This window comes from Protopterus annectens, chromosome 10.part0 (assembly GCF_019279795.1).
Source record: "Protopterus annectens isolate FY-2018-M chromosome 10.part0, PAN1.0, whole genome shotgun sequence".
NCBI classification, from domain to species: Eukaryota; Metazoa; Chordata; order Ceratodontiformes; family Protopteridae; genus Protopterus; species Protopterus annectens.
In genome coordinates, this window is record NC_056744.1 from 1,799,665,440 (window position 1) to 1,799,690,366 (window position 24,927).

The window sequence follows — 24,927 nt, forward strand, 5'->3', positions numbered from 1 at the left end:
AGATATGTTTCCCCTTGCTCTGTAGCCTCATCTCAAAAGAAGACCTCTTCTGGCGCATCCTTGTCTGCTCTGTCATCTTTCCAGGCTGCCTCACCCAAAAATTCACTCTTTATTTGACCCACATGGTTTCTGCACTGCAGTGAGAGCCAGGGACTATTGTTTTCCTTTTATTTGACCCACATGGTTTCTGCACTGCAGTGAGAGCAGGGATTATTGTCCCCCCCCCCTCCCCTGAGGTGGTCTGTCTGATTACTGCATTTAAAGACCTTCCACAAGGAAGATTTATGAAGGTAAATGAAAAATTTCTTTCTAGGCTACTAAGTAAAACGTGGACTCTTGTTCATCCTCTATTTCCCATGTACTTACTTTTTTATCAGATTTTTTAAGAGATTATTTGGTAGTAAATGTACACATAGCCACTTTTTCTTCATCTTACATGACTTCTCACATGGCATGAGAAGCATTTTTGAAAATAATTTTTCATTTCAGAGCAGCCTTGGTTTGAGGTAGAAAACCAAATGCTATTCGTAGAGATGCAGATACTGTCTTTGCAGCCTAATCGGGAAGAGATGGTGGCTGATGTGCCACAGAACTGTCAAGTATACTCGAGTGCACACAGGATGACGATACAGAAAGATGCAGGTGAGACAAGACTGTGCAAGCACAGCACAGTTGTTCAGAAGTGATGGAAGATGCCAGTACAGGCACTGATGCCATGAGTCCAGTAAGCTCAGTACTACAATAAAGAAATGATGACACTAAGGCAGAAATGACAAGACTGCAGAAGCAGTGCCAGAGGGCGAACAAGCACATGCGGCAGTACAAAATGAAACAGAAGTGGCACTGGCGTGGGTGCCATAAAATTAGTAAGTACAGTGCAGTGCTTCTAAAGTAATACAGAGAACCAGGACAGATGTGGCAAAGCTTTGCCACCACAGTGCAGTTAAATAAAGATGAACAGATGCATCAGCAATTATAATGTAGGACTAAGCAGTTGTTACAAGTAAAACAAAGGAGAGTTCAGTACTTAACAGACTACAAGTAGTGATGCACAGTTATTGCAATGACTTGTGAGCTGTTGCTCTTTGAGTGGCTGTTTAAGGTGCTTAAGTACAAATGGCACAGTTAAACAGCAATTTAAGGGGAGAGAGAGATGAAGTGCAGTCATGCATGCTATTCAGCATGTTGCATCTTGGCACAAACAAGTGTGAATGCTTGAAATACAGCAATAATTAAAACAGGCAAATAAAATGTATTAAGAACACTGCAAGTCCCTGTCTGTCACTAGTTAAAACTGCCAAAAATAGCCCAAAATGAAAAAGTAGTAGTGGCAGGCACGCAAGTCTCAATATTAACTTGAAAGGCTAGAAAACATCACCTGCCTGGTGTTGGAGGAATTAGATAAGTGGTCACTTCTCATAAGTCTGTGCAGTAGTGATGCTCCCCTAGAGTGAACTAGAGCGGTCTGTGTTTTGTACAGCCCAAACCCTGAGATGCCATGAAGTTTTTTCCATGCTCAGTGATACCACTCCATGCCCTGGACAACAGTGGCATAAGCTGCTGCAGTGTGTCCATGCCCTGGACAACAGTGGCATAAGCTGCTGCAGAGTGCCTGTGCCCTGGGTAACAGTGGCATAAGCTGCTGCAGTGTGTCTGTGCCCTGGGTAACAGTGACATAAGCTGCTGCAGAGTGTCTGTGCCCTGGGTAACAGTGGCATAAGCTACTGCACAGTAACCATTCAAAGGTGGTCAAAGTGAATATGTTGGTTGACGATGTTGAGATCCAGAATGGGAAACTTTTTGCATTCCCTTCTGGCATCATTTAACCAAGGACCGTTCCTGTTTCTTGTGATGGGGCACACCACAACCTCACCTGAAGAAGCACATTATTGTACTGTTTCCCACCATTCCTGCAACCTTGCAGAGTCCTTGTTTATATGTTCCCACTTGTCTGTCAGCCATGTTATGCTTGTCTTTCTGTTTTCAGCAGGGGAACAAACCTTTTGTTTCAGTAGTGTTATATGTAGAGAAGTAGAAGATGGTCTTTTGTAGTACTTATCCTTACAGTATTCCAAAGTAGCCTTCCTCTTTTCCTTGTTTATTTAGCATGTATTTATGTAATCAACAGATTAACTGATGTGTATAGTAAGCAACATTTGACTTATTCTGCTTTATGAAGGCAAATTGTACTTGGATAGTTGTAGCTGTGATGCCTGTGCACTGGCCCAGCAATCAAGGAGCCTCAGTCCTCACCATGAACACCAGTGAGGGGCATCCATATTTGGGACAGGATAATAAATACACGCACAGTAAAGTACAATTTCCCTTAAGAGCACACAGAGATCACAGGCAGTCTTGGGCTGGTTCCTCCCTTTCTCTCCATGTCCCCAATAAGACTCCCCACTGGCACAGCTATAGGGTCCAGATCTCAACCTAGTGGGTAGGCTAAAACCTCCAACACCCTCTCTGTCCAACCAGTGCTTCGTGTCCTTGCCCACATAGTTGACACACACACTCTGAGTTTATACAACCATGCAGACACTCCTGGGGGAAGGCTGGCACAGGTTCTCCAGCTATGCCCCTTTTACCCAAACAGTACTGTAGAAACCCAGCCACCACCCAGCTAATATTTATCAGCTACTCCGAGGCCCTTAAAAGGGTATCCAATTATTACTGTGCAATATTACTATCCAAATGGTAAGTGCAACCTAACAGTCGAGACTTATTTGGAGTGACTTGGTACAGCATCACTATATAAATGCAATGTACTCTTAGAGCTTAAATTATCTCTACACAAAACAGCCACAGTTGAAAGGTTTAAAAATATTTAATAGTAATTAATAAAAACACAAGACAATACTTCTTGCTACACAGTGATAGTCAAGTGTTTCAGAGATCACAGAGCAATACTTAAAATAATACCGTAGAAAAGTTCTGACATCAACACAGAAAAACACTTCATAGGTTCATAGGTTGATACTAGGCTATCTGCCCTGGGGCAATTATAAGCCTAGCCCGATTCTGTATGGCTTACGCCGCCCCTTGATTTGAGTATACTGTGCCCTTTTTAAGGTTTAGTTTACTGTGCCTCTGTCTAATAGTGACACGGGAGTAATCCCTGGGACAAACCTACGATCCCCCATCCACCTATCGAGATTCTTCTTGAAGAGATTCAGTGAGGTGCTCTGCCTCACATGAAATGGAATTCTATTCCAGAGCGAAGGGAGCCTCTGGGTTATGAATCTTTCCCTCCAGCAAGTTCTATTTATTTCTGTGCTGAGGTTCAAGTCCCTCGAGCGTGTGGCTCTAAGGGATTTAGATTTACTGAGGTGGAGCATGTCCATTAATTCTGGATTTGACATAGCTTTGTATGTCAGGCATAGATCGCCTCGAAGTAGGCGGTATGCAACTGAGTAGAGCTGGATTTTTTTAACCGAGCAGCATATGGCATCTGTTTGAGACCCTTGATCCTCTTTGTGAGATACTTTTGGGGTCTTTCTAATTGCTGCAGGTGTCGGGTAAGGTACATCCCAAAAGGGGCATTGTATTCTATGATGGGCCTGATGAGGGATGAGTAAAGTGGCACGGTTACCTCTCTTGATCTACATGTGAAACCCTTCATGATGAGGTGGGCTATGTAGAAGGTCTTTCTAACCACTTTGGCAATGTGGTTTTCAAAGGAGAGATTGCTATCAACTTGGGTCCCCAGGTCCCTAATAACTTTCTCTGTACTTAATGGGTTTCTGCCTATGTGGTAATTTGTGGGCACATTGTTTTTGCCAAAGGGTATGACTATACATTTTTTGGCATTTAGCTTTAAACCATGGCGCTGGCACCAGTTATCTGTCTCTGTGAGACCTTTTTGAAGGATGTTTGTGTCAGCTGGAGAGTCGATTATGGCACCCAGTTTGCAGTAGTCTGCGAACTTGGTGAGCCATAGTCCGCCCACGTTTGCCTGTACCTCGGAAAAGTATATACCGAACAAGAGTGGTCCCAGGACAGAACCCTGTGGGATGCCACTTGTGACCGGTTTCGAGTCTGACATTGCTCCAGCAACTCACTCTGTGGGTTCTGTCTTTGAGCCAGTTTGCGACCCATTAGTCTAATCTTCCTAATTCCTAGCTAGTTCTAAGAGAAAACACAGTTCTAAAGTCCTACTTATATACAGAAACAGGCAGTGCTGGTGATGTTGGATGTTCTCAAGACAAATGCTCTAATGCTCTCATTCTATCTGTCCTTAAATTGATAACACAGTACCACTGATTCATTTCAGATTACATCATTTCTTTCTGGTTCCCAGGCTAACAGATTTTCAGATGTTAATAGCCCTTTATATTGCAGCTGGTCAGGAAGTCAAAGCAATAAAATAATTTATACATGCAAATTATAGCAATTAACTCTGGTCTCAAGACAATAAACAGAATTCCTTCATCCAGACTTACCGGCTCCAAATTTTGACATCAAAGAATCGACTTATCAGCTTTGTAACAGCAGAGTGCACTGTTACATTTTTGCAGTTTCACATTTAACACCATTTTTCCCATTTAAGAGAACAAGCCTGTGGCTTATATTAGTATTTACAAATGACAGAATTATCTACAAAATTCTATCTGGCTAGGTAGGCAGCCTTCACCTATCTTCACAGTAGCTACTGTCATAATTAATCATAATCCACTTTTGAAAAGGAATGTGATTTTATGACTGAATTGTTCCTACAGAAGAATTGCCCAGCTAACTTAATCAGCTCTGTTAGAAGTAAAGTTAAAGCAGCCAGGTCCACTAAATTTTCACCTATTCTTAAGTGTGGCTTTGTCCCTTCTAACTGCAGAAACTTTTAGTTATGTACTTACCATAACTTTAGATGTTTGGGATCCATCTCGCCTACATTCAATACTGATGGGCTCGGAGCCGATCCCTCGGCTCCGACTCAGCACGCTATGCTATAGAGCGAGGCCTCTTATTGGCTGAGCTATTTCTTATCCCAGGATGCACCACCACTAATCCCCCAGATCTTGTTTGTCCGCATTCATGCACACATGCACAACTTGTTTATATAACATTGTTAGATGTTTCAAGATGAAACAACAGGATTCGGACCTTCTGATATCCTCTGATCTCCAAGGAAGGGGAAGGAGGGTGGAGTTATTGAATGTGGCGAGATGGATCCCAAACATCTAAAGTTATGGTAAGTACATAACTAAAAGATGTTATGTGATCCTATCTCGCCTACATTCTGTACTGATGGGACAGCGTCCCTAGCACCTAAATCCTGGGTGGCTCATTGGAAAACACTCCTGAGCACTGTGGAACCAAATGAAGCTCGTCCTCTAGATGCCACATCCAATTTGTAGTGGGAAATGAAAGTGTGCGGGGAGGACCACGTGGCCGCAGCACAAATGCCACTAATGGCAAGCTTAGAATGAAATGCTATCGAAGTAGCCATAGCCCTTGTAGAATGAGCTTTGACAGAGGTGGTAAGCTCTTTGTTAGAATAAGAATAAGCTTGAGTAATACAGTCCCTGATCCATTTGGCAATAGTGACGGCTTTGCCCAATTTATTGTCTGCAAAGGATACAAACAACTGATCTGTTTTCCTTGTTTGTTTGGTCCTATCTAAATAAAAACACAACTGCCTGTGGACATCTAATGTGTGGAATATGAATTCCGCTTTGTTAGAATACTTCGGAAAAAAGACTGGAAGTTCTAATGATTGTTGTAGGCAGAAACTGGAACAAACTTTAGGGACAGAGGAAGGATTTGGCCTGAGAGATACTCTGTCTTTGTGAAAAACCAAGTACGGAGGTTTTACAGACAAAGCTTGAAGCTCTGAAACCCTTCTGGCAGAAGTAATCGCCACCAGAAAGGCAGTCTTCCACGATAGAAATTTTAAATCACATGTCACTGCCGGTTCGAAGGGGAAGGAAGTTAAGGCGCGTAACACTACATCGAGATCCCATGGAGGAGCAGGATGAGAAATCGGAGGTCTTAAAAGCGCAGCACCTTTCAAGAAGGTCTTACACAATCTGTTGCTCATTAAAGGTGGGTTTATAGATTCGTGAAAATTGGAAATAGCTGCCAATTGAACCTTGATGGTAGAGACTGAAGAGCCTTGATTGAAAAGAGAAGGTAGAAATTTCAGTACTTCTGATACGGGAATAGTGATGGGATCCAGGCCCCGGAGTTGAGCCCAAATACCAAATCTTTTCCATTTGCTAGAATACAATTTCTTTGTAGCAGACTTGTGGGCCGAAGATAAGATGTGTACAACTTCTGGATCCAATGTATGACTCCTGACTATAGTCGGAAGAGGAGGAGCCAAGCCGTCAATTTTAAGGTGTGTAGGGACTGGTGGAATAGTCCCGACTGATGAACCAAAAGGTCTGGGATCTGATCCAGGAACCATGGACCTTCCAGAGCATATTTCCGAAGATAAGGGAACCCTACTTGACGAGGCCAGTAAGGAGCAACTAAGATCATTTTGCTCCCCAAGAGAGATGCCTTTTGGATCATCCTGGGAAGGAGAGGAACTAGGGAGAAGGCATAAAGCAAGTCGGTGGGCCAAGGACGGGCTACTGCATCCATGGGGCTCTTCCCCGGAGCCGGGGTTAGGGAGAAGAACTTTTTGTACTTCGCATTCAGTGGAGTCGCGAAGAGGTCGCAACACGGTACTCCCCATTTGCTGAAAATCTGATTTGCAACTGTAATGTTCAGAGACCACTCGTGAGGAGAGAGGATGGTTCTGCTCAGTCTGTCGGCTATCACATTGGACTTGCCCGGGATATGAGTAGCCACTAGAAAGCGTTTGGTCGACACTGCCCATTCCCAAACTCTCATGGCCTCTCTGCAAAGGGGATAGGATCTGGTCCCTCCCTGTTTGTTCAGGTACCAGACAACTGACATGTTGTCTGAGTGAACGGCAATTACCCCCTGAGGAAGGTAATCGTGAAGGGCTTGAAGGGACAGAAGCACCGCCCTCATTTCTAGGATGTTGATATGAAGTAGGGTCTCTTTTGGGTGCTATTTGCCTTGGACTGACCTGCCCAGGGAATGCCCCCCCTACCCCATCTGGGAGGCGTCCGTGGTCAAAGTGGCCGCAGGAGGAGGTGGAACAAAGGGTCGTCCCTGATCCAAATTGGAGGGTACTAGCCACCAGCGAAGGTCCCGTTTGCAGGTTTCCGTGATCCATATGAGGTGACTGAGAGGGAGTTCCTGAAAGGACCACTGAGCTGAAAGAAGCCACTGGAGAATTCTCATGTGCAACCTTGCCAGGGGGACTAGAAGAACCGTGGCGGACATGGATCCCAATAGCTGCAGGACCATTCTGGCTGGGGCTTTGGATCTGGGAAGTAAGGCTCGAACTTGAGCCTGTATGGTTTGTATCCTGTCTGTAGGTAGATAGACCCGCATTCGATTTGAGTCTATCTCTACCCCTATGAATCTTATGTGTTGAGATGGCAGCAACACAGACTTTGGCCAATTGAAGGTGATTCCAAGGGAATTGCCCAGTGATATAGTGGCTTGTAGGCTCCGCAATAGTAGATGCTTGGAGGTGGCAGTTAGGAGCCAGTTGTCTAGATATGGAAACACCTGGAATCCTAGACTTCTCAGGTGAGCAGTCACAACTGCCAAACATTTGGTGAACTCCCTGGGGGCTGTGGTGAGACCAAAGGGCAGCGCGCGGAACTGAAAATGACTGCCTCCTAGGCTGAAGCGCAGATGTGTCCTGGACGCTTGATGTACCATGATATGGTAATAAGCGTCCTTGAGATCTATGGAGCACATCCAAACACCTTTCTCCAGCAATGGGAGAATAGTTTGTAGGGTGACCATTCGGAACTTGGACTTTTTGACTGAACGGTTTAGAATGCTGAGATCCAAAATGTGTCTCAAGTCCCCGGTCTTTTTTGGCACCAAAAAGAATCTTGAGTAAGTCCCTAATCCGATCTGGTCTGCGGGGACCGGTTGGATGACTCCTTTTTGCAGCAGCTTTGAAACTTCTGAAGCTGCAGTTTCCCATTGACTGGGTGGCGGGTCCGGGATTTTTTTGGACTGAGGTGGAGAGTGAGAGAAAGGGATGGTGTAACCTCCGGCGATAATTCGAAGCACCCATCGGTGCTGAGTGATACCTTCCCAGGCTTTTAGGTGCTTCGAAAGCGACCCCGACTGGCTCCGGAGCTGCACAGTCAGGCAATCCCTCAGGGACTGTGAAAGGCTGAAGAGCCACGAAAGGACTCGCGGTCTCCAGTGTTGCGAGGGCCTCTGCCGCGTCTGGGACGGCGTCTTCCAGAAGAATTTCCCCCTCCCCTGCCTCTGGAAGGGGGATCGTCCTGCTGTGAGGGTAAGACTTCTGAGATCTACGGAACCACATTTTCCCTCCTCTTTTAGCCTTGGGGTAAGGCCGAAGGGAGTGGAAAATCGTGCCCCTGACAGTCAAGTCTTACCTTCCTGCTCGCAGCGGTCAGTGTGTCCTTTACCTTGGGTCCAAACAGGAGGACCCATCAAAGGCGTCTGCAAAGGAAGACTTAAAGGCCTCCATAAAATGACACAGGCGGAGCCAGGCTTGTCTCCGTAGAGCAATGCCTGTACCCGCCCCTTCTGCCGCATAAGAAATGAGCCTCATGGACGAGTTTGAAATGGACGACAGTGTAGCCAGCTGAGAGCCAACCGTCTGGGCCAGCTCCTCAGGTAGGTTACCCAAGAGGGTATCGGAAAGTTCTTTAATCAGATCCCTCTGAAATCTGGTAAAGTGCGCGAGATAGTTCAAGGACCTTAATGTAAAGGCCGCTGAACTTAGGGTGCGCTTACCGTACCGATCCATGCTCCTAGACTCCTTATTAGGAGGATGGACGGACGTCAAAGCCTCTGCTACATCTTGCTGGGTAGCAGATGCCACCACCAAAGCATCTACTGCCATACCTTTAGTCAGGAACTCTTTTTCCGGGGGTGCTGACAGGAACTTATTAGGAGGAGCAGGCACCGGTTCCACAGAGTCTGGGTGTTCCCACGCCCTTCGACAGATCAAGTCCAAGAGCTCGTCGAAGGGTGGAGACACCCAGGAGGAGGAGGGCTGAGCCCCGAAGGCCTTAAGGAACACCGACTCATCAGCAGAAGGGGGTTTGGATTGCCAGCCGCCTCGTTGTTTAAGGGCTTCCAGGATGTCTGCAAAGGAGACATCATCTGAGGACGACTTAGGGGACCCTTCTGCATCATCGAGATCAGTGTCTGATGTAAGAGACTCATCAGGAGAGTCAACGTGCTTCCTCTGGCACGATCTTTTCCTGGGGGGTTCCTCCGAAGAAGCTTCAGAAGGACCTCCAGGAGGGGGGTAAACCCCAGTGGGGGTAACCTCAGGCCCCGGGGCTCCGCTGTCTAAGGAGAGGGGGACTGCCAAAGACCCAGTCTCAGTATGCAGGGAAGGAGCTGGGGAGACCGTGGAGGTAGCCAAAGATGATTTGGCTAACGCACTCCTCATAGCCCTGAAGGCGGGACCACCAGAATCCTGGGAGGGTCCCACCTCCGTGGCCATGACGGTAGACGGCACTCCCGCAGCCGACGCACCGAGAGGAAGGCTTGGGACCGAAAACATCAGTCCCGAAGCGTCCCCCCCCCCCCGGGGCCGACAGAAGAAGTCCGCGTACCGAACTCCGACTCAAGAGCCGGAGTTGGAGTAAGGGTCGGGCCCGACCCTAAAACCTCCATCGGTTCCGAGGCTGTTGGAGGAGGAACCATAGTAGCAGGGTGGACCATCGGCTCCGAAGCCGAATGGGCTGGAGGCGAAACTAACTTTTGAAACACCGGAGACTGGAAGAGTCTTAGGAGCACCCTGTCAATGTCCGAATCAGACATCTTGGAGGATCTAGATGACACCGATCGGGTCCGAACCGATTTCTCCATCGGCTCCATAGGACTAGGGGACCGGCTCCGAATGGATTCTATTACTATCGGTTCCGAGGGAGATCTCAAAGCAATTTCCCTCGGTGCCGATGAGGACTTCGGTGCCGAAGGGGAAGAGTCTGAGCCGGCAACCCTCATCGGCTCCAATATCAGTGGAGCCGATGAAGGTGACCCGCCTCTCGATGCCCCAGTCCTCGGCTCCGAAACCAGAGGGGTCGAGACTGGAGGCATCGAGGCAGACCGTTCCGCCCTCGGCTCCGAAGTCCGTGGAGCCGATGGAGAAGCCTGCCTAGGTTTTTTGGCAGTCGGTTCCGACAGACTGGTCGGAGCCGAAGCTTTTTGCTTTTTTGAAAGAGAGGAAGAAGAAGATAAAGCCTCCTCTAAGGATGGCTTAATCAACCCTTTTAGAATTAATTTGTTCTTCCTCTCCTGGAGGACTCTTGATGAAAAGGCGTGACACACGCTACATGTCTCTTGTAGGTGCTTGGCGCCTAAACAATAAACGCACGAAGAGTGGTCGTCCGTTATGGACATCTTATAACCACACCTCGCGCACTTTTTAAACCCAGAGGGTCTATGCTCTTTAGACATGCTAACAAACTTCTAAGATTAATAATAATATAGACAAAAACTAGCAAGTTTTAAGTTTAAAATATAAAGTTTTTTTTTTTTTTTTAAACAAACAATTCAGTTGCACAAAACACAGAAAAAGAAGGGTCAAGACCCTCTAACTTAAGCAGGTACTTGACACATAAATAAAACGCTAGAAATAGCAAATAGGGGAAGGCCCCTCTAACTTAAACGGGAAACCTTCCCTTAACGAAAAAACACAAATTCCTCAACAGATATACTCAAACGCACTCGTACCACAACAATAGCTGTTAAAACAGCTTTTGGGTACAAAATAAGCAAATTCCTGACTGGAAAAGCCTGAATAAAACAGTACTTAGCCCAGCCAAGTTGAGACCACGTCCTAGCTTGTAAGCGGCAAACGAGATCAGGAGGATTAGTGGTGGTGCATCCTGGGATAAGAAATAGCTCAGCCAATAAGAGGCCTCGCTCTATAGCATAGCGTGCTGAGTCGGAGCCGAGGGATCGGCTCCGGGCCCATCAGTATTGAATGTAGGCGAGATATGATCACGTAACATCTGTGCTGCCACTCAACATACTCTGTTTTTCACTGCCTGTTTGCAGAGCTGCTTCTGTCTTAAGAAACATATTAACTGAAAATTCAAAAATTATCCAAAGTGATCTTAACGTTTGCAACCTTTTGGGTACTGATCCTTGTTTTTTCATTAAACGTACCAAGACTTTAAAATCCTGTTTTGAAAATAATGATCGTCCATTTTTATTGTCTATCATTAATGTGACAGAGAAACCTAAAGGCATGTTTAGATGTGGTAAATGCATTTGTTGCAGTTACATTTTCACTGGCAACGTTTACACTTTCATTGCAATTTTACAGTAGTGTTTACACATTATTGTGATTGTAATAGTTCATTACTTGTGTACTGTAGCATTTATACATCATGATACTGTTTTTACATGGGGAAGACGATTAGGAAACTCAGTGACAGAATTAAAGAACACAGTGCAGTAAGACACAAGGACATGACTAATGCCTTGGGGAAGCGCAGTGTAAATTGCCATAATTTTGACAAAGTTTTAATTTTTATTTTGGAGCAAGTTGATTTTTTTTTGGAGAGACTGATTGGTTATTGCAGGTGAGAGAACTGAAGTGGCAGTTAGGCCTGAGAGCTGAAAATTTTCCAGGTCTGTATGACACCTTGAATTTGAAAAGTGCTCTTAAATGGCTTCAGTGACCGATGTTTTTCGTGTTTCACTCATTCAGTCATCACATTTGGGTTATCCCTGCCGGGGTAGCCCTCAACTGGCTCAAATACCAGGGACTTAGTATTTCAGCTTCGTTTGCTGTCACTTGAGGACTGACATCAGGTCTTCAGTAGTATTAAAGTAAGGCAGCCGACGCCATTACGTCTTTCTTTCTTGACGAGCCCGAAGCAGAAGCAGTTCGCACAAGTGCCGGTCAGATGCTACCTGAGTTTTGTCTACCGAATTGAAGTTGAAGTCTTCTAAAGCTAAGTACCCCGTTGGGGATCCTTTTTTCTTTCACTAACCGATGTCAGAAAAAGTTAATAGGTCTCGCCTGTGGAAAGCAAATACCACACTGAGACTTTCACTCCTACTGCGTTACTTGTTTAGACCCAGACCACAATGTCCCTCGTTGCAGTTTCTGTGCTTTTTCAACGCCAGAATTATCCTTCGTCGGGCCTTTATTGTAGCCAGATATTTTCACTTACAGTTCTCTAATTCCATTATGGCTTCGGTAAGCCATCCGACAGCATATCTCCTGAAAAAACGTAAAGATAAAGACAGCGACAGACCGGACAGGTCCAAACCTACAAGACACTTCCGTTAAGCTAGTAGTTCTCCGGTACTCAGTGAGGTGCTTTCACAGCCCCTGATGACCGCTTCTGTTGATTCGCAGGCCGCTACCAAGACCCTTTTGGAGTCCGGTATGCTGCAAAACTCTTCTTTGACTAAGGATCCTGCGGTTGTCTCAACCTTGGATGGGTCCGGAGCCGCTGAGCAGGCATTGGCTTCCGAGGAAGGCCTTTGCACTACCGAATCTCGACACAAACTGACGTCGTCTTTTGCGACTACCATTCTTTCTAAAACTAAGTAGTTTCTCAGGCCCAGGGTATGAACCTCACCCAAGAAACTGACGACCCACTCTCAGGCGCCTGCTACCTTGCCTCAGTCTCAAATGCTTAAAATGGCGGAAGACATTATGCTGATCAGGGGAAGTCAAGCTACCCTCTCCAAGAGGAAAAGAGATCTGTCCCCTGTAGTTTTGTCTGAACAAGACTCAGATGAATCTGATGCATCTATGAAGACGTGCTACCCCTCTCCACTTATGAGTATTCTGATGCAGAGGATTCCATTCCTTCAGCCTCTCCCCCCAGAGGATTTTTCCTTTGGGGAAACCCTGCATACTTTAAGGGAGCATTTCCAGTGGGAGAGTCAGGACTACCCTCAGTCTAAAAAGAGACTCAGGGAATTCTTAGATCTTCCGCAGCACAGACCCTTGGCCATCTCCTCAGTCCTGGATGTTTTGGAGGAGGTTTTCCTCTAATCCAGCTTGACTCCTGATGCCCTTCCTCCTGCTCCCAGAAAACCTGAGAGGTACTATAGAGTCCCTGACTCGCACAAATATCTTTTTCAAAATCCTACAGCTGATCCTGAGGTCATTTCTCAAGGGCCAAAAGGGATTAAAGCTACCTCTACTAAGAATCCCACCCACTCAGACATGGATTCCCATGCAATGGACAGATGGGGTAAAAAAAAGTATATGTCTCAGCTACTCCTGCTATCAGGGCACTAAACTGTCAGTTCCATATGCTGAAATTTCAGCAACATACCTTGGAACTCCTTAAACAAAAAATGTCTTCCTTTCCTGCTTGGGCAGAATCTAAAGATTTACAAGGGTTACTGGGTTCTGCAAGTCAAGTAACTAAACGCACCTTGCACTGTGGTTTTGGCACCCTAGAAGCATCTTGCAAGTCAGCAGTCACTGGATCTGTCATTAGAAGGCATGCATGGATTAAGGAACGGCCCTTGCCAGACATGTCAAATCTAAGTTGTTGGATGCCCCCTTGCACAAAGATAACTTATTTGGCACTAAGGCAGAAGAGGTCTTAAAAAAGATGGAAGAAGAAGAAAATCTATGCAGACGGTTGAGGATTTCTTGCAGGTTCAGCCCACTAGGTTCAGCAGGCATTGTCCCTCCAAACACTGGTCCTTTCCTGCTCCCAGTAAACCGGCCCAGCCTAGGCCCCATGGAAGCAGCCCCAGGGAATGCAGAGATCTAAGCAGTGAACTACCTCCACTTCGAAACCAGAGAGTTCTAAGCCACCCCCTTATAAGAACTCACAATGACTCACCTCCTCCACCCCCTCCCTCTGCCTATCTTCACTTACCCCTAGGAGGAAAACACTCCTTTCACTCAAGCACCTGGGCCACCATTACCAAGGATCACTGGGTTCTGACCACTGTGTCTCAGGGATACATATTTTCCTTCCACACCCTTCCAACGCCAAAAGGGTTCCCAGACCTACCACCAAATCAGCAGGCAGAGACACAAAAGCAAATCCTTTCCCTGCTCTTTATGAGGGCAGTAGAGCACGTTCCTGCAGAACGGATAGGCCAAGGTTCCTACTCCAGGCTTTTTCTGGTGCCCAAAAAAGAGGGCACCTGGTGCCCCATCCTCGATCTATCCATTCTAAGCACCTTCTTGGTGATCCCAAAATTCAAAATGCTCACCCTCCAGCAGCTGCAACCCATGCTCTCCAAGGACGCTTGGCTAGCCACCCTTGATCTAAAAGAGGTCTACCTCCACATTCCGGTCAGGGGATTGTGCAGGAAATATTGCTGCTTCAGGGCAGGATCTCAACACTTTCAATTCTGTGCGCTTCCCCTTTGGTTTATCTACTGCTCCCAGAGTTTTCACAAAATGTCTGGCTCAGGCCATTGCCTTTTGCATTGAAATATTCAGATTTACCCATACTTAGATGACAGCCTTATTCAGGCAGATGGCCAGGAAAAGCTGCTCAAGCATCTGGCCTTTGTAAAGACCCTACTTACCTCCCTAGGGTACACTGTCAATGAAAAGAAATCCAAACAGGTGCCCACCCAAAGGATAATCTTCCTGGGAGCAAGTCTGGACACAGCATCCCAGATGGCATACCTTACTGCAGAGAAACAAATTATCCTGACAGCCTACTTCTGTCAACTAGCCACCAGGCCCCAGCTAACTGCAAGGAAGATCCTGCAAGCTCTGGGGTTCATGGCATCTTGCATACTACTCATTCCATATGCCAGAATGCATATGAGGAAACTTCAGTGGTACCTAAAGAGCCTTTGGTGTCAACACTTTCAAGACCTGGAGACTCTTATACCTATAATTCCTTGCCTCAGAAAATATTTTCTTTGGTGGGCAACAGTATGCTCCCACAACAAAGGGACTACCTTTCTCACCACCCTCCACCGCCCAGACCCTCACCATAGACGCATCAGACTATGCTTGGGGTGCACACCTGGATGGCAGGTACATACAGGGCCAATGGAGCCTGCAGCAAATCCCTCTGCACATCAAAAAGATTATGGCTGTCCAGCACGCCTTGATAGTTTTCAAGCCCCTTCTCTCCCCAGAGGCTCTCCTGATCAAAACAGACACCACCACTGTGAAGTATATCAACAAGCAAGGAGGGACTCACTCTTACCCTCTATGCAGGCTGGCCATAACCCTATGGCCCACAGCCTCTGCCATGCAACTGCACCTGTTAGCACCATTCCTACCAGGTTCTCTCAATTCTGTGGCAGACCAGTTAAGCAAAAATCTTCTGGACCCACACGAGTGGCAGCTCAACAGAAGAACCTTCACCCTAATAACTCAGAAATGGAGCACCCCGAAGGTCGACCTCTTTGCCTCCCACACCAACCATCAGCTCAGCAAATTCTGCACCAGAGACCATCACTGCATGGCTTGGAAACTGGATGCCCTGTCCTTCACCTGGGTCAATCTATCGGTCTACGCCTTTACTCCACTACCTCTCATCCCCAGGGTACTGCTCAAAATAAAGGAGGAAAAACCAAGGACAATTCTTATAGCTCCAGACTCGCCTCGCCAGCACTGGTCCCCCTTGCTACGCAGCCTGTCCCCACTGCCACCATGGCATCTTCTTCAAATTTCCAAACCTGACCCAGAGGGAAGGGGAATTCATGCATTCCCAATTGCAGACACTCAGTTTGGCAGCTTGGCTTATTCCATAACCACCGATCAATCTGCCAACCTCATTAAGCAGGTTCTAGATGTTGTACGTGAGGCCAGATGCCCTGGCACTAGAAAGTCTTATGCTGACAAATTGAAAAGGTTCTGCAGCTGGATCCAGGCTAAGGGAGCCAATACGGCACAGCCCTCCCTCCCTCTCATCCTGGATTACTTAGCTGACCTACTACACAGTGGCCTCTCTCTCTTCTCTATAAAAATTCATGCCTCTATCATCTCTGCTGCATTCCCCCCTGAGCAGCCCCTTTTCTCACGCTCTTTGATCAAACAGTTCCTACGAGGGGCTAGTAAATTGAGGCCACCCAGAAGAGCACCAACCCCAGCTTGGGACCTTAACTTTGTGTTGGAAAAGCTCACCCAGCCCCCTTTCGAACCAGCTTCTTCTGCAGAGCTAAATTTTCTTTCCTGGAAGACAGCTTTCCTTCTGGCCATCACTTCAGCCAGAAGAGTCTCTGAGCTGCAAGCGCTTATGACTGTGGAACCCTTCCATGCTGACAGGTTATCCCTCAGAACTAACCCATCCTTCATGCCCAAGGTGGTGTCCAGTGTGGCTGTCAACCACTCCATTCATTTGCCCACCTTTTTTTTTTTTTTTACTAATCCCCAGAACAAGGGGGAAAGGATCCTGCACTCTCTAGATGTGCACAGACAGCTCAGATTCTATCTAGACAGAGCTAAATCCTTCAGAAAGCCTGATCAATTGCTGGTTAGTTTTGCTACAAGGGCAGAAGGCAAAGCCCATCTCCAAGCAAACCATTTCCAAATGGATAGCACACTGCATCCATTTCTGCTACAAACAACATGGAAAGCCCACCCCACCCCCCGCCCAGGGGGGTCAGGACTCACTCCACCAGAGCAGCCTCCACCTCTGCAGCTTTCCTCAGAGGAGTCCCCACGAGCTGGACATCTGTTCACACTTTTACCAAACATTACCACCTGCCTCTCTCCTCCAAATCCAGGGCAGGGTTTGCCTCTGCAGTCTTGCAGGGCATCCTATACAGCCCCTAGTTTCCTTGACTGACCTCCATCCTTTTCCTCTGCTTTGGGAATCAACCCAGCTGTGATGACTGCAACAGTGAAACACGAAGAACATAGTACAGTTCTGTACACTTAGCATAAATGTAGATGTTCCAGTGTATTCACTGTTGCAGTCCGGGTTTCCCTCCCTCCATCCCCCTTTCTTCTCTTTCCTTACAAGGGATATATTGGTATTTGCTTTCTACTGGTGGGGTTCTTCCAGCAGAACCTGGCTCCTACAGGGGGGCTCCTGACAGGTTAGGGCAAGAAAAACTGATGTAATGGCTTCGTCTGCCTTACTTTATACCACTGACGACCTGACGTAAGTATTGAAGCGACAGCAACCGACGCAGAAATACTAAGCCTCTGGTATTCATGCCTGCCGAGGGCTACCCTGGCAGGGATAACTCAGATGTGATGACTGCAACAGGTGAATACACTTGAACATCTGCATTTATGGTAAGTGTACACAACTTTACTTTGTAAGCAGCAGCACTTGTGTAAACATCCGATGGCCTTTGGCCTGTGTTATGGCTATAAAGGATCTTTGGAACAGCCTACTTACACAGTCAACAGTTATTTGATTAAAAGTAAAACAATGTCCCTGAATGTTGTTCCTGAGAGTACTCTGGTCATTTCTGACCTTAGGCATCCTTAGAGTTACTACAGTCAGTATCATGGTGATGTGGTACATAAAATGGAAGGCATTCTTACCGATTGTGCAGATTGGCTTTGATGTTATAAGGGGCTATCTTTCAATCTGGCATTTTATGTCCATGTATGTTGCATCACCTCACATCAAAACACTATAGCAGATAAATATGTAAAAACCACACTCAAACCCATGAACAGAAGCTGTGCCCCCTCCCCACCCAAAAAAAAATTCCTTCACACACAGGATTGAAGTCTCCAGTGGCTTGATCTTTGCATTGGGATATTATTGGAAGCTGCAGAAGAATTTTTCCATATGTCCATGCAATAAGGCATGGGCGGTAAATGCTTTTGCCACCCCCTGGGGAAGGGGTCTGCTGTATTTCTTTCCTTCCTGACTTATAATCCCCAACATACTTCAGAAGATTTTAATGGACATGGCCAGTGTGTTTCTGGTACATCCAGTTTTGTCAAATGCAGCTGTGGTTTTACCTTGTAGTGCAAATGGGAAGGGTGATGGTTCTGTCCTAGTTCCCCAGCAGTGCACACTGCTGTCCCAGGATGGTTGAGTTTTAGTTCACGCCAAATGTAAAGAGCCAAAGTCTGGTGACCTGGATCATCTCAGAGTGGTACCTTCCAAGAGTAAACTCCAGAGGAAGTAATGTGCACCCTTCAGGAGGCCAGGATACCTAGCACAATGAAGACTTTATTAGCTTCGTGGAGTTTTCCTGCTGATGTTGTTCAAGGGGGGAAGACCCTAAGTGATCAAGGAGCCGTTGATCATTCAGTGTTTTGTCAGAGCCGTTTTCAGAAAGCCTTTCCTTTGCCACATTTAAGGTGCACCTTTCTGCCATTTCAGATGGGCCTTCTGTTTGTTTCCTTTGCACATGAAAAAGAAGGCGGACCAGTTTCTAGTAAATCTTGTTCAAATTGCTGATTGTCTATCCAACAGATCCCATTTTGAGAATGTTACTGGTACCCTATCTGAATGTAAAATTGTAACTGGTATGGTATCACAAGGATCAGTGCTGGCTCACCTTTTATTCAGCATTTATTTTGCAGACATCCAGTCCAGTATCTCAGATGTGTGGTTGACGTTTTCTCATGACTGCAAGCTGCGCTCTTGTTAACCACTCAACATGTACTAAGCATTTCCTGCAAGGGCTGGAATATGCACATACCTGCTGTATTGAAAATGATCTCGAGTTCAACGGAAAAAGTGCAGCTTCATAGCATTTGGTAAACAAACTTTTTCCCACCTTATATGTTTAAATGGTACTCCTCTTCAGGTACAGTCATAAAAGACCCATGGTATGTGGACAATTATGTGATCCTTTTCAGGCTGTGCTTGGAAGTGGCCCATTGAGATCGGTGCACAAACCTGATTAACAAATATAAATAGTTACATAAAACTCGCTGTTTGATTATTGTTTCCATTATAGTCAGTATCCCAGCCGATTTCCAAGAGAATGTTTTCAAGATCCAAAGAAAACCTGCCACTGTACTTGGTGAAAAAAATGCTCCTTTAGTATGTATAAATCCAAACATATTGTGCAACTGGAAAGGCCCCAAAAATGCCTTACCAAGAAAAATCAAAGGCCTTAAATCTTTCAGCTGTCCCAGAAGACTGTCACAGTTCTCATTATTCTCTGTAGCCTACAGGCTGTTCAAAAGCAACTTGGGTCCTGCTTTTCATGCCATGAAAGACCCAATCCTGTTTGACCACCTCCAATGCAAAATCATTGGCTGTACAAACACCCTCATTAAAGACCTAAATCTACACCAAAAATAAACAAGGCTCACTGGAGAGATTGGTTCCTAACTCAGTGGATTCCCAGCCTATCGAATAAGTTACCACTACAAGTCAAATAAAGAACTAATTTGACTACCTTTAAGGCTAATTTTTGACTGAATGAATAGACAGAAATGTACACCAGGTTTATGATGTACAATCTTGCTCAATATGGGAGGTGAGCACTATTAAGTGCTTGAAAAGGGGGAGACAGACTGTGTGTGTCTGCTTAAAGGTGTGCATAGCTAGGCATTTTATGGTCCTTGTAACCGCTTACGTAGCTAGGCATCTTATGGTCCTTGTAACAGCTTACATAGCTAGGCATTTTATGGTCCTTGTACCAGCTTACATAGCTAGGCATCTTATGGTCCTTGTAACCTAGGCATCTTATGGTCCTTGTAACTGCTTGCATAGCTAGGCATCTTATGGTCCTTGTAACAGCTTACATAGCTAGGCATCTTATGGTCCTTGTAACTGCTTGCATAGCTAGGCATCTTATGGTCCTTGTAACTGCTTGCATAGCTAGGCATCTTATGGTCCTTGTAACTGCTTGCATAGCTAGGCATCTTATGGTCCTTGTAATAGCTTACATAGCTAGGCATCTTATGGTCCTTGTAACTGCTTGCATAGCTAGGCATCTTATGGTCCTTGTAACTGCTTGCATAGCTAAGCATCTTATGGTCCTTGTAACAGCTTACATAGCTAGGCATTTTATGGTCCTTGTAACCGCTTGCATAGCTAGGCATCTTATGGTCCTTGTAACTGCTTGCATAGCTAGGCATCTTATGGTCCTTGTAACTGCTTGCATAGCTAGGCATCTTATGGTCCTTGTAACAGCTTACATAGCTAGGCATTTTATGGTCCTTGTAACCGCTTGCATAGCTAGGCATCTTATGGTCCTTGTAACTGCTTGCGTTGCTAGGCATCTTATGGTCCTTGTAACTGCTTGCATAGCTAGGCATCTTATGGTCCTTGTAACAGCTTACATAGCTAGGCATTTTATGGTCCTTGTAACCGCTTGCATAGCTAGGCATCTTATGGTCCTTGTAACAGCTTACATAGCTAGGCATTTTATGGTCCTTGTAACAGCTTACATAGCTAAGCATCTTATGGTCCTTGTAACCGCTTACTTAGTATTGTTTTTATGTCCTTAAGTGGATTTTGGCCAGCTGTGTTGTTTTTTATTGTGATAGTAACAAACTTCTTGGTGGCTATAATGAAAGAATATTCTGCCAGGGCAGCATCTGTCACATCAGCCTTTTTTAAAAGTGTGACAGCCCTGCAGCCTGAACACCTGTCCATACTTTTTCCAGGTATTGCAAGCTGCAGATTCTGTCTAGGAGTCAGGCCAGAGCCGCAGCAGCATTTCATGGTGTGCTGTAGATGCATTTTTCCAGTTTGGTTGCAGTAATACGTTTCCTGTGCATATGGATTCATAATGCAGCAGTGTTCTGTACAAAGGATGGTGCAGTTGTATAATGCACTGTAGCAGCTGATGCTTGATTATGCAGTCAGTCTCCCTCCCTCCCTCGTAGCACTGAATTTTTGGCCCTTACCCCTTATACTTTAGGACTTTAAAAGGATGGTGCAGTGCCCCATATTAGGATTTCTTCTGGAGGTGTATTTATGCACATAAAAGCAGCAGAGAAGATGCTTATATATCTGTCCAGGAGCCAGAGTCTAGGCGGAGCATGCATTTAAGGAACCCACCTTCAAGGACTTTGATCATAGCCTTTTTTGCAACAAAGCATCAAAACATGAATTAGTTCCACATCCTTGTAGACTTCACAAACTAAGGATCGGATCTGGCCAAGTCATGCCGTCTTACTTTTAGTCAAAAAAAAGAACTGAAAATGATGCAGAGTGCTTCTCCTTTGTAAGTTGAATGTCGCACTGATGCTAGGCGTGGATGTCTGCTAAAGCTCTGGAAGTCAAACCAAAAAAGGGCAGATGGCCACGTTTTGACCAAGTCTCCAATCACCACAGCATACACCTGTTATGGTGAGCTGCTAACATAAATGTGCCCTGATAGTTCATACAGCTATACATGCGTGAAATTCATCTTCACAGTAAGGGATGCTAAGCCTAACTTCTGCACTTGTCCAACTAATGTGTGTAAGTTTTGCCATCAGGTGCTGATCCAGTTATTTTAAATGTTTATTTCAACTACATACCTTGGAGCTTTGATGATCCAAGTTTATGTACCTGCTGGCAGAGAAGAAACAAATGACAGAACAGTGCCTGTTGCCTTTCCGGGGGGGGTGATGATCTGGTGGAGGCAGGATACTTTTTGCAGATTGTGGGGAGACCAGGATTCTGGTTCCAGTCTGGCTAGGTAAGTGTATGGGTTCAGGAAGTGTTACTGTCGTAGGATACAGGACAGTGCGTCTAGAACCACACAACATAGGCAGCCTAGAGTAAAGAAAGAATTGATGGCATGCTTTAGAAGCTAAGGCAGAGCATCTTTAAGTAGCTGCTGTGATGGCTGCCTGCTCCCTCACATCCTGCATAGTCAGCTGCACATCCTCAAGTAGATGGGGTGGCACTGTGCAACACTTGGCTGTTCATTGTTGTTTTCTGGGACGTAAAGCTTGTTAAGGATAACATTTCAGAAAGCTAATTTACTGTAATTATCCTATTGGAAACTATAGGAAAGGGATCTGATAGACCCTTGTTTAGGGAGGTGTAGTTGTCATGACAAACTCATTCTTTCACTTTGACTGTGTAAGCCTTCAAGCATTTGGTGCCCTGCATGTGGGTTCAGACCACTGTCTTGCAGTGTCCATCTGTGTGCATTGTAGACACCAGACAGTCATGTTTGCATGCAAAAGAAGTGTACATTGATTTCATAGACCTGAATGATATTGTTCGGCCCTGGTTAAAGTTGCATTTTATTGGCAGGTATTAGTCCTGAGTCTCTGATTCTGTGCATATGTATTTTCTTACACTAATCTTTGTAGTGGTTGACTTGCATTCCTGTTTGTGCAGATATTCTCCCCATGAGATTTCTTCTTGTATTTCATGTCCCACCTCTCAGAGATATGCCACTTGATTAGCTACTATTGGTTACCTCTGGGGCTTTGACATTTTAGCTTGAGTTGTGGCTGGAACATATCCACAGAAACCCTTTCACTGTTTTAAATGATTAAATGAATAGTTTTTATATGTTTATTTTAAAATCTTCCAAGTGTGTATATTTCTATATCTGTTCTGTCACTGTATTGTACAATTTAGTTGTATACCTTTAGTTTTACTTTACTGTTACTTTGTGTGTAACCCTGGCCGAGCCTGCAAATGGTCATATTTGATCAGTGCTGTACACATATGAACAAAATATAATAAATAAATTATTGTACTTTGGCATGCACTGGAACTTGAGAGTACGCCAGCAAGTGTTCTGTGCTAGAAGGGAAGGTCTAATTTCTAGCTTTTCGGTCAGAGTCTGATAGATTTGTTTCCTTGTGCAACAGCAAACCATTCGAGAGCTCTTCGACATGCCACTGGATGAGCCTGGAAAAAAAGAAACTGTACTTGAGTCTCCCACTAAACCACCTCAGCGCCATAATGAAAAGGAAGAAGAGGAAGTAGAGGAGGAGGAAGACGAAGAGAACTCTGCTTCAGTGAAGCAGACCCAGATTCTGGAGCAGGTAAGAAGCTATTCTGATGCAGCTCCATTGTAAAGTAATGTATATTTATTCATGTATGTGCTTAGTACACTGTATGTTGCACAGCTTTGCAGGGTTCCACTTCATTGTTTTGTACGGTAGTTGTAAAGGTATTTTTTTGTGCAGAGCTGCTGTTGACAGGTTTCTTTTACACTGGAAAACTTTGTTACTGCTCTTATTTGGTGCCATCATGGTGTCACTGTGTCAGATGTGTTCTGTATATGGTGTTATTGTAAATGTTCAGGTCCCTATTAGATTACTAAAGTTTCAAAATTTCGAACATCACATGTCTGACAACATATGACCAAAGATGTTCTTTGTGTTTCACTGTTGCGGTCATTACATTTGGGTAATCTGCTGGCAGGTTGCCCACAGTCTGCCTGAATTCCAAAGTCTTGGGTCCTGTGTCAGTTGCTGTCTCCTTTTCCATGATGTCAGGGGTATAAAACAAGCAGCTGACGCCATTTTCTTTAGTCTTTCTTGCCGTGCGGTGCCCGAAGCAGAAGCATTTCGCAAGTGCCGGTCGGTCGACTCCTGAAATATTCGAGTTCGAGTTTCAGAACCGAAGTCTTCACTAAAGTTAAGTACCCCATTGGGGAAACTTTTTTCTTGCTCCATACCGATGTCAGAAAAAGTTAATTGTATTACTTATGGGAGGCAAATACCTCATAAGGATTTCCATTTATACTGTATTCCTTGCCTAGGCCCTGATCACAATGTGCCTGACTGTCGGTTTTGTGCTAGATTTAACCAACGCACTATTAAGCGTCTGTATATTTTTGCCCCAAAATATTTTGGAAACGGATTTAACTACCCATAAATGTCGGATAGCAATACAGCTACCAGAGTACACAAAAATCGCAAAGAAAAGGACAGAGACAGACAGGCGAGGTCCAAAGCAGACGACGAAGCTTCTCCTAAGCCAGTTGCCAGTTCGCCGGTACTCAGGCGCTTTCGCAGCCCCTGATGCCCGCTACTTTCAAGTCGCAGGCCCCTACCGAGTCCCATGTGGAGTCCAGCATGCCGCAAGATACTCAAAGTACTGGACCCACGGATGTATCTCCCTCGGATGGGTCCAGAGCCGCTGAGCAAGCACCAGCTTCTGAGGGTGTATTCAGGCCTCAACATTTTTATATCAAACCGACGACAGCTGCAAAACCAAAGACAAAATCAACTTCTAAAGCTAAAAAACTGACGCATGAGTTACATGCACAGGCCGCTATGCCTGAAAAACAGATGATCAAAATGGCTGAAGACCTTATTACCTTGATCAGGGGTTCCCAACCCCCTCCAGATAAGAGGCCTAGGCAAGACACTGATTATGAATCTTCAGATCAGGTTTCTATTTCTTCTGCTTTCCCTTCTCATTAGAAATTATCTATACCTCCCTATGAGGATTGTGATGCAGAGGAGTCTATCCCATTTGCATCACCTCCTGAGGATTATTAATTTGGAGAAACCTTGTATACTTTGAGGGAGCATTTTCACTGGGAGAGTCAAGATTTCTCAGAATCAAAAAAGAGGCTCGGGGATTTCCTCCTTCTCCCTCAGCACAGGCCTTTAGCCATACCCCTTGTTTTAGACATTGTGGATGATGTGTTTTCGGAGTCAAGTTTGACCCCTGACTCCTTACCTCCGGCTCCCAGCAAACCTGACTGATATTACAGGGGCCCTGACTCTCACAAATTTTTATTTAGAAACCCTGCTGCTGATCCTGAAACTATTTCACAGAGTTCAAAGGGAGTTAAGGCCTCAACAGCAAAAAATCCTACCCTGTCTGACAGAGATTCAAGGGCACTGGATAGATGGGGAAAGAAGGTTTATACATTTGCAACCTTGGCAATTAGGGCCTTAATCTGCCAGTTTCATATGCTCAAGTATCAGCAACCTGTTAGGGGATTGCTGAAACAGAAAATGATGTTGATTTCTAAATGTGCAGAAAATAAAGAATTGCAGGAATTATTGCATGCAGCTGAACAAGTTGGAAAGCATACTTTGCAATGTGGTTTTGATTCCTTAAAGGCCTCCTGCAGGGCCGC

General features: G+C 45.5%; 1 protein-coding gene across 1 annotated transcript in view; it reads left to right on the top strand.

Moving 5' to 3' along the window:
• The window catches only part of LOC122814504 (Snf2 related CREBBP activator protein), a 3,617,155-nt gene that overhangs the window by 3,335,038 nt on the left and 257,190 nt on the right, over positions 1-24,927 (top strand). Inside the window, exon 26 of the mRNA XM_044087079.1 lies at positions 22,694-22,870. Within this exon, the coding sequence (XP_043943014.1) occupies positions 22,694-22,870 (177 nt within the window). The remainder of the gene's footprint in view (positions 1-22,693; positions 22,871-24,927) is intronic.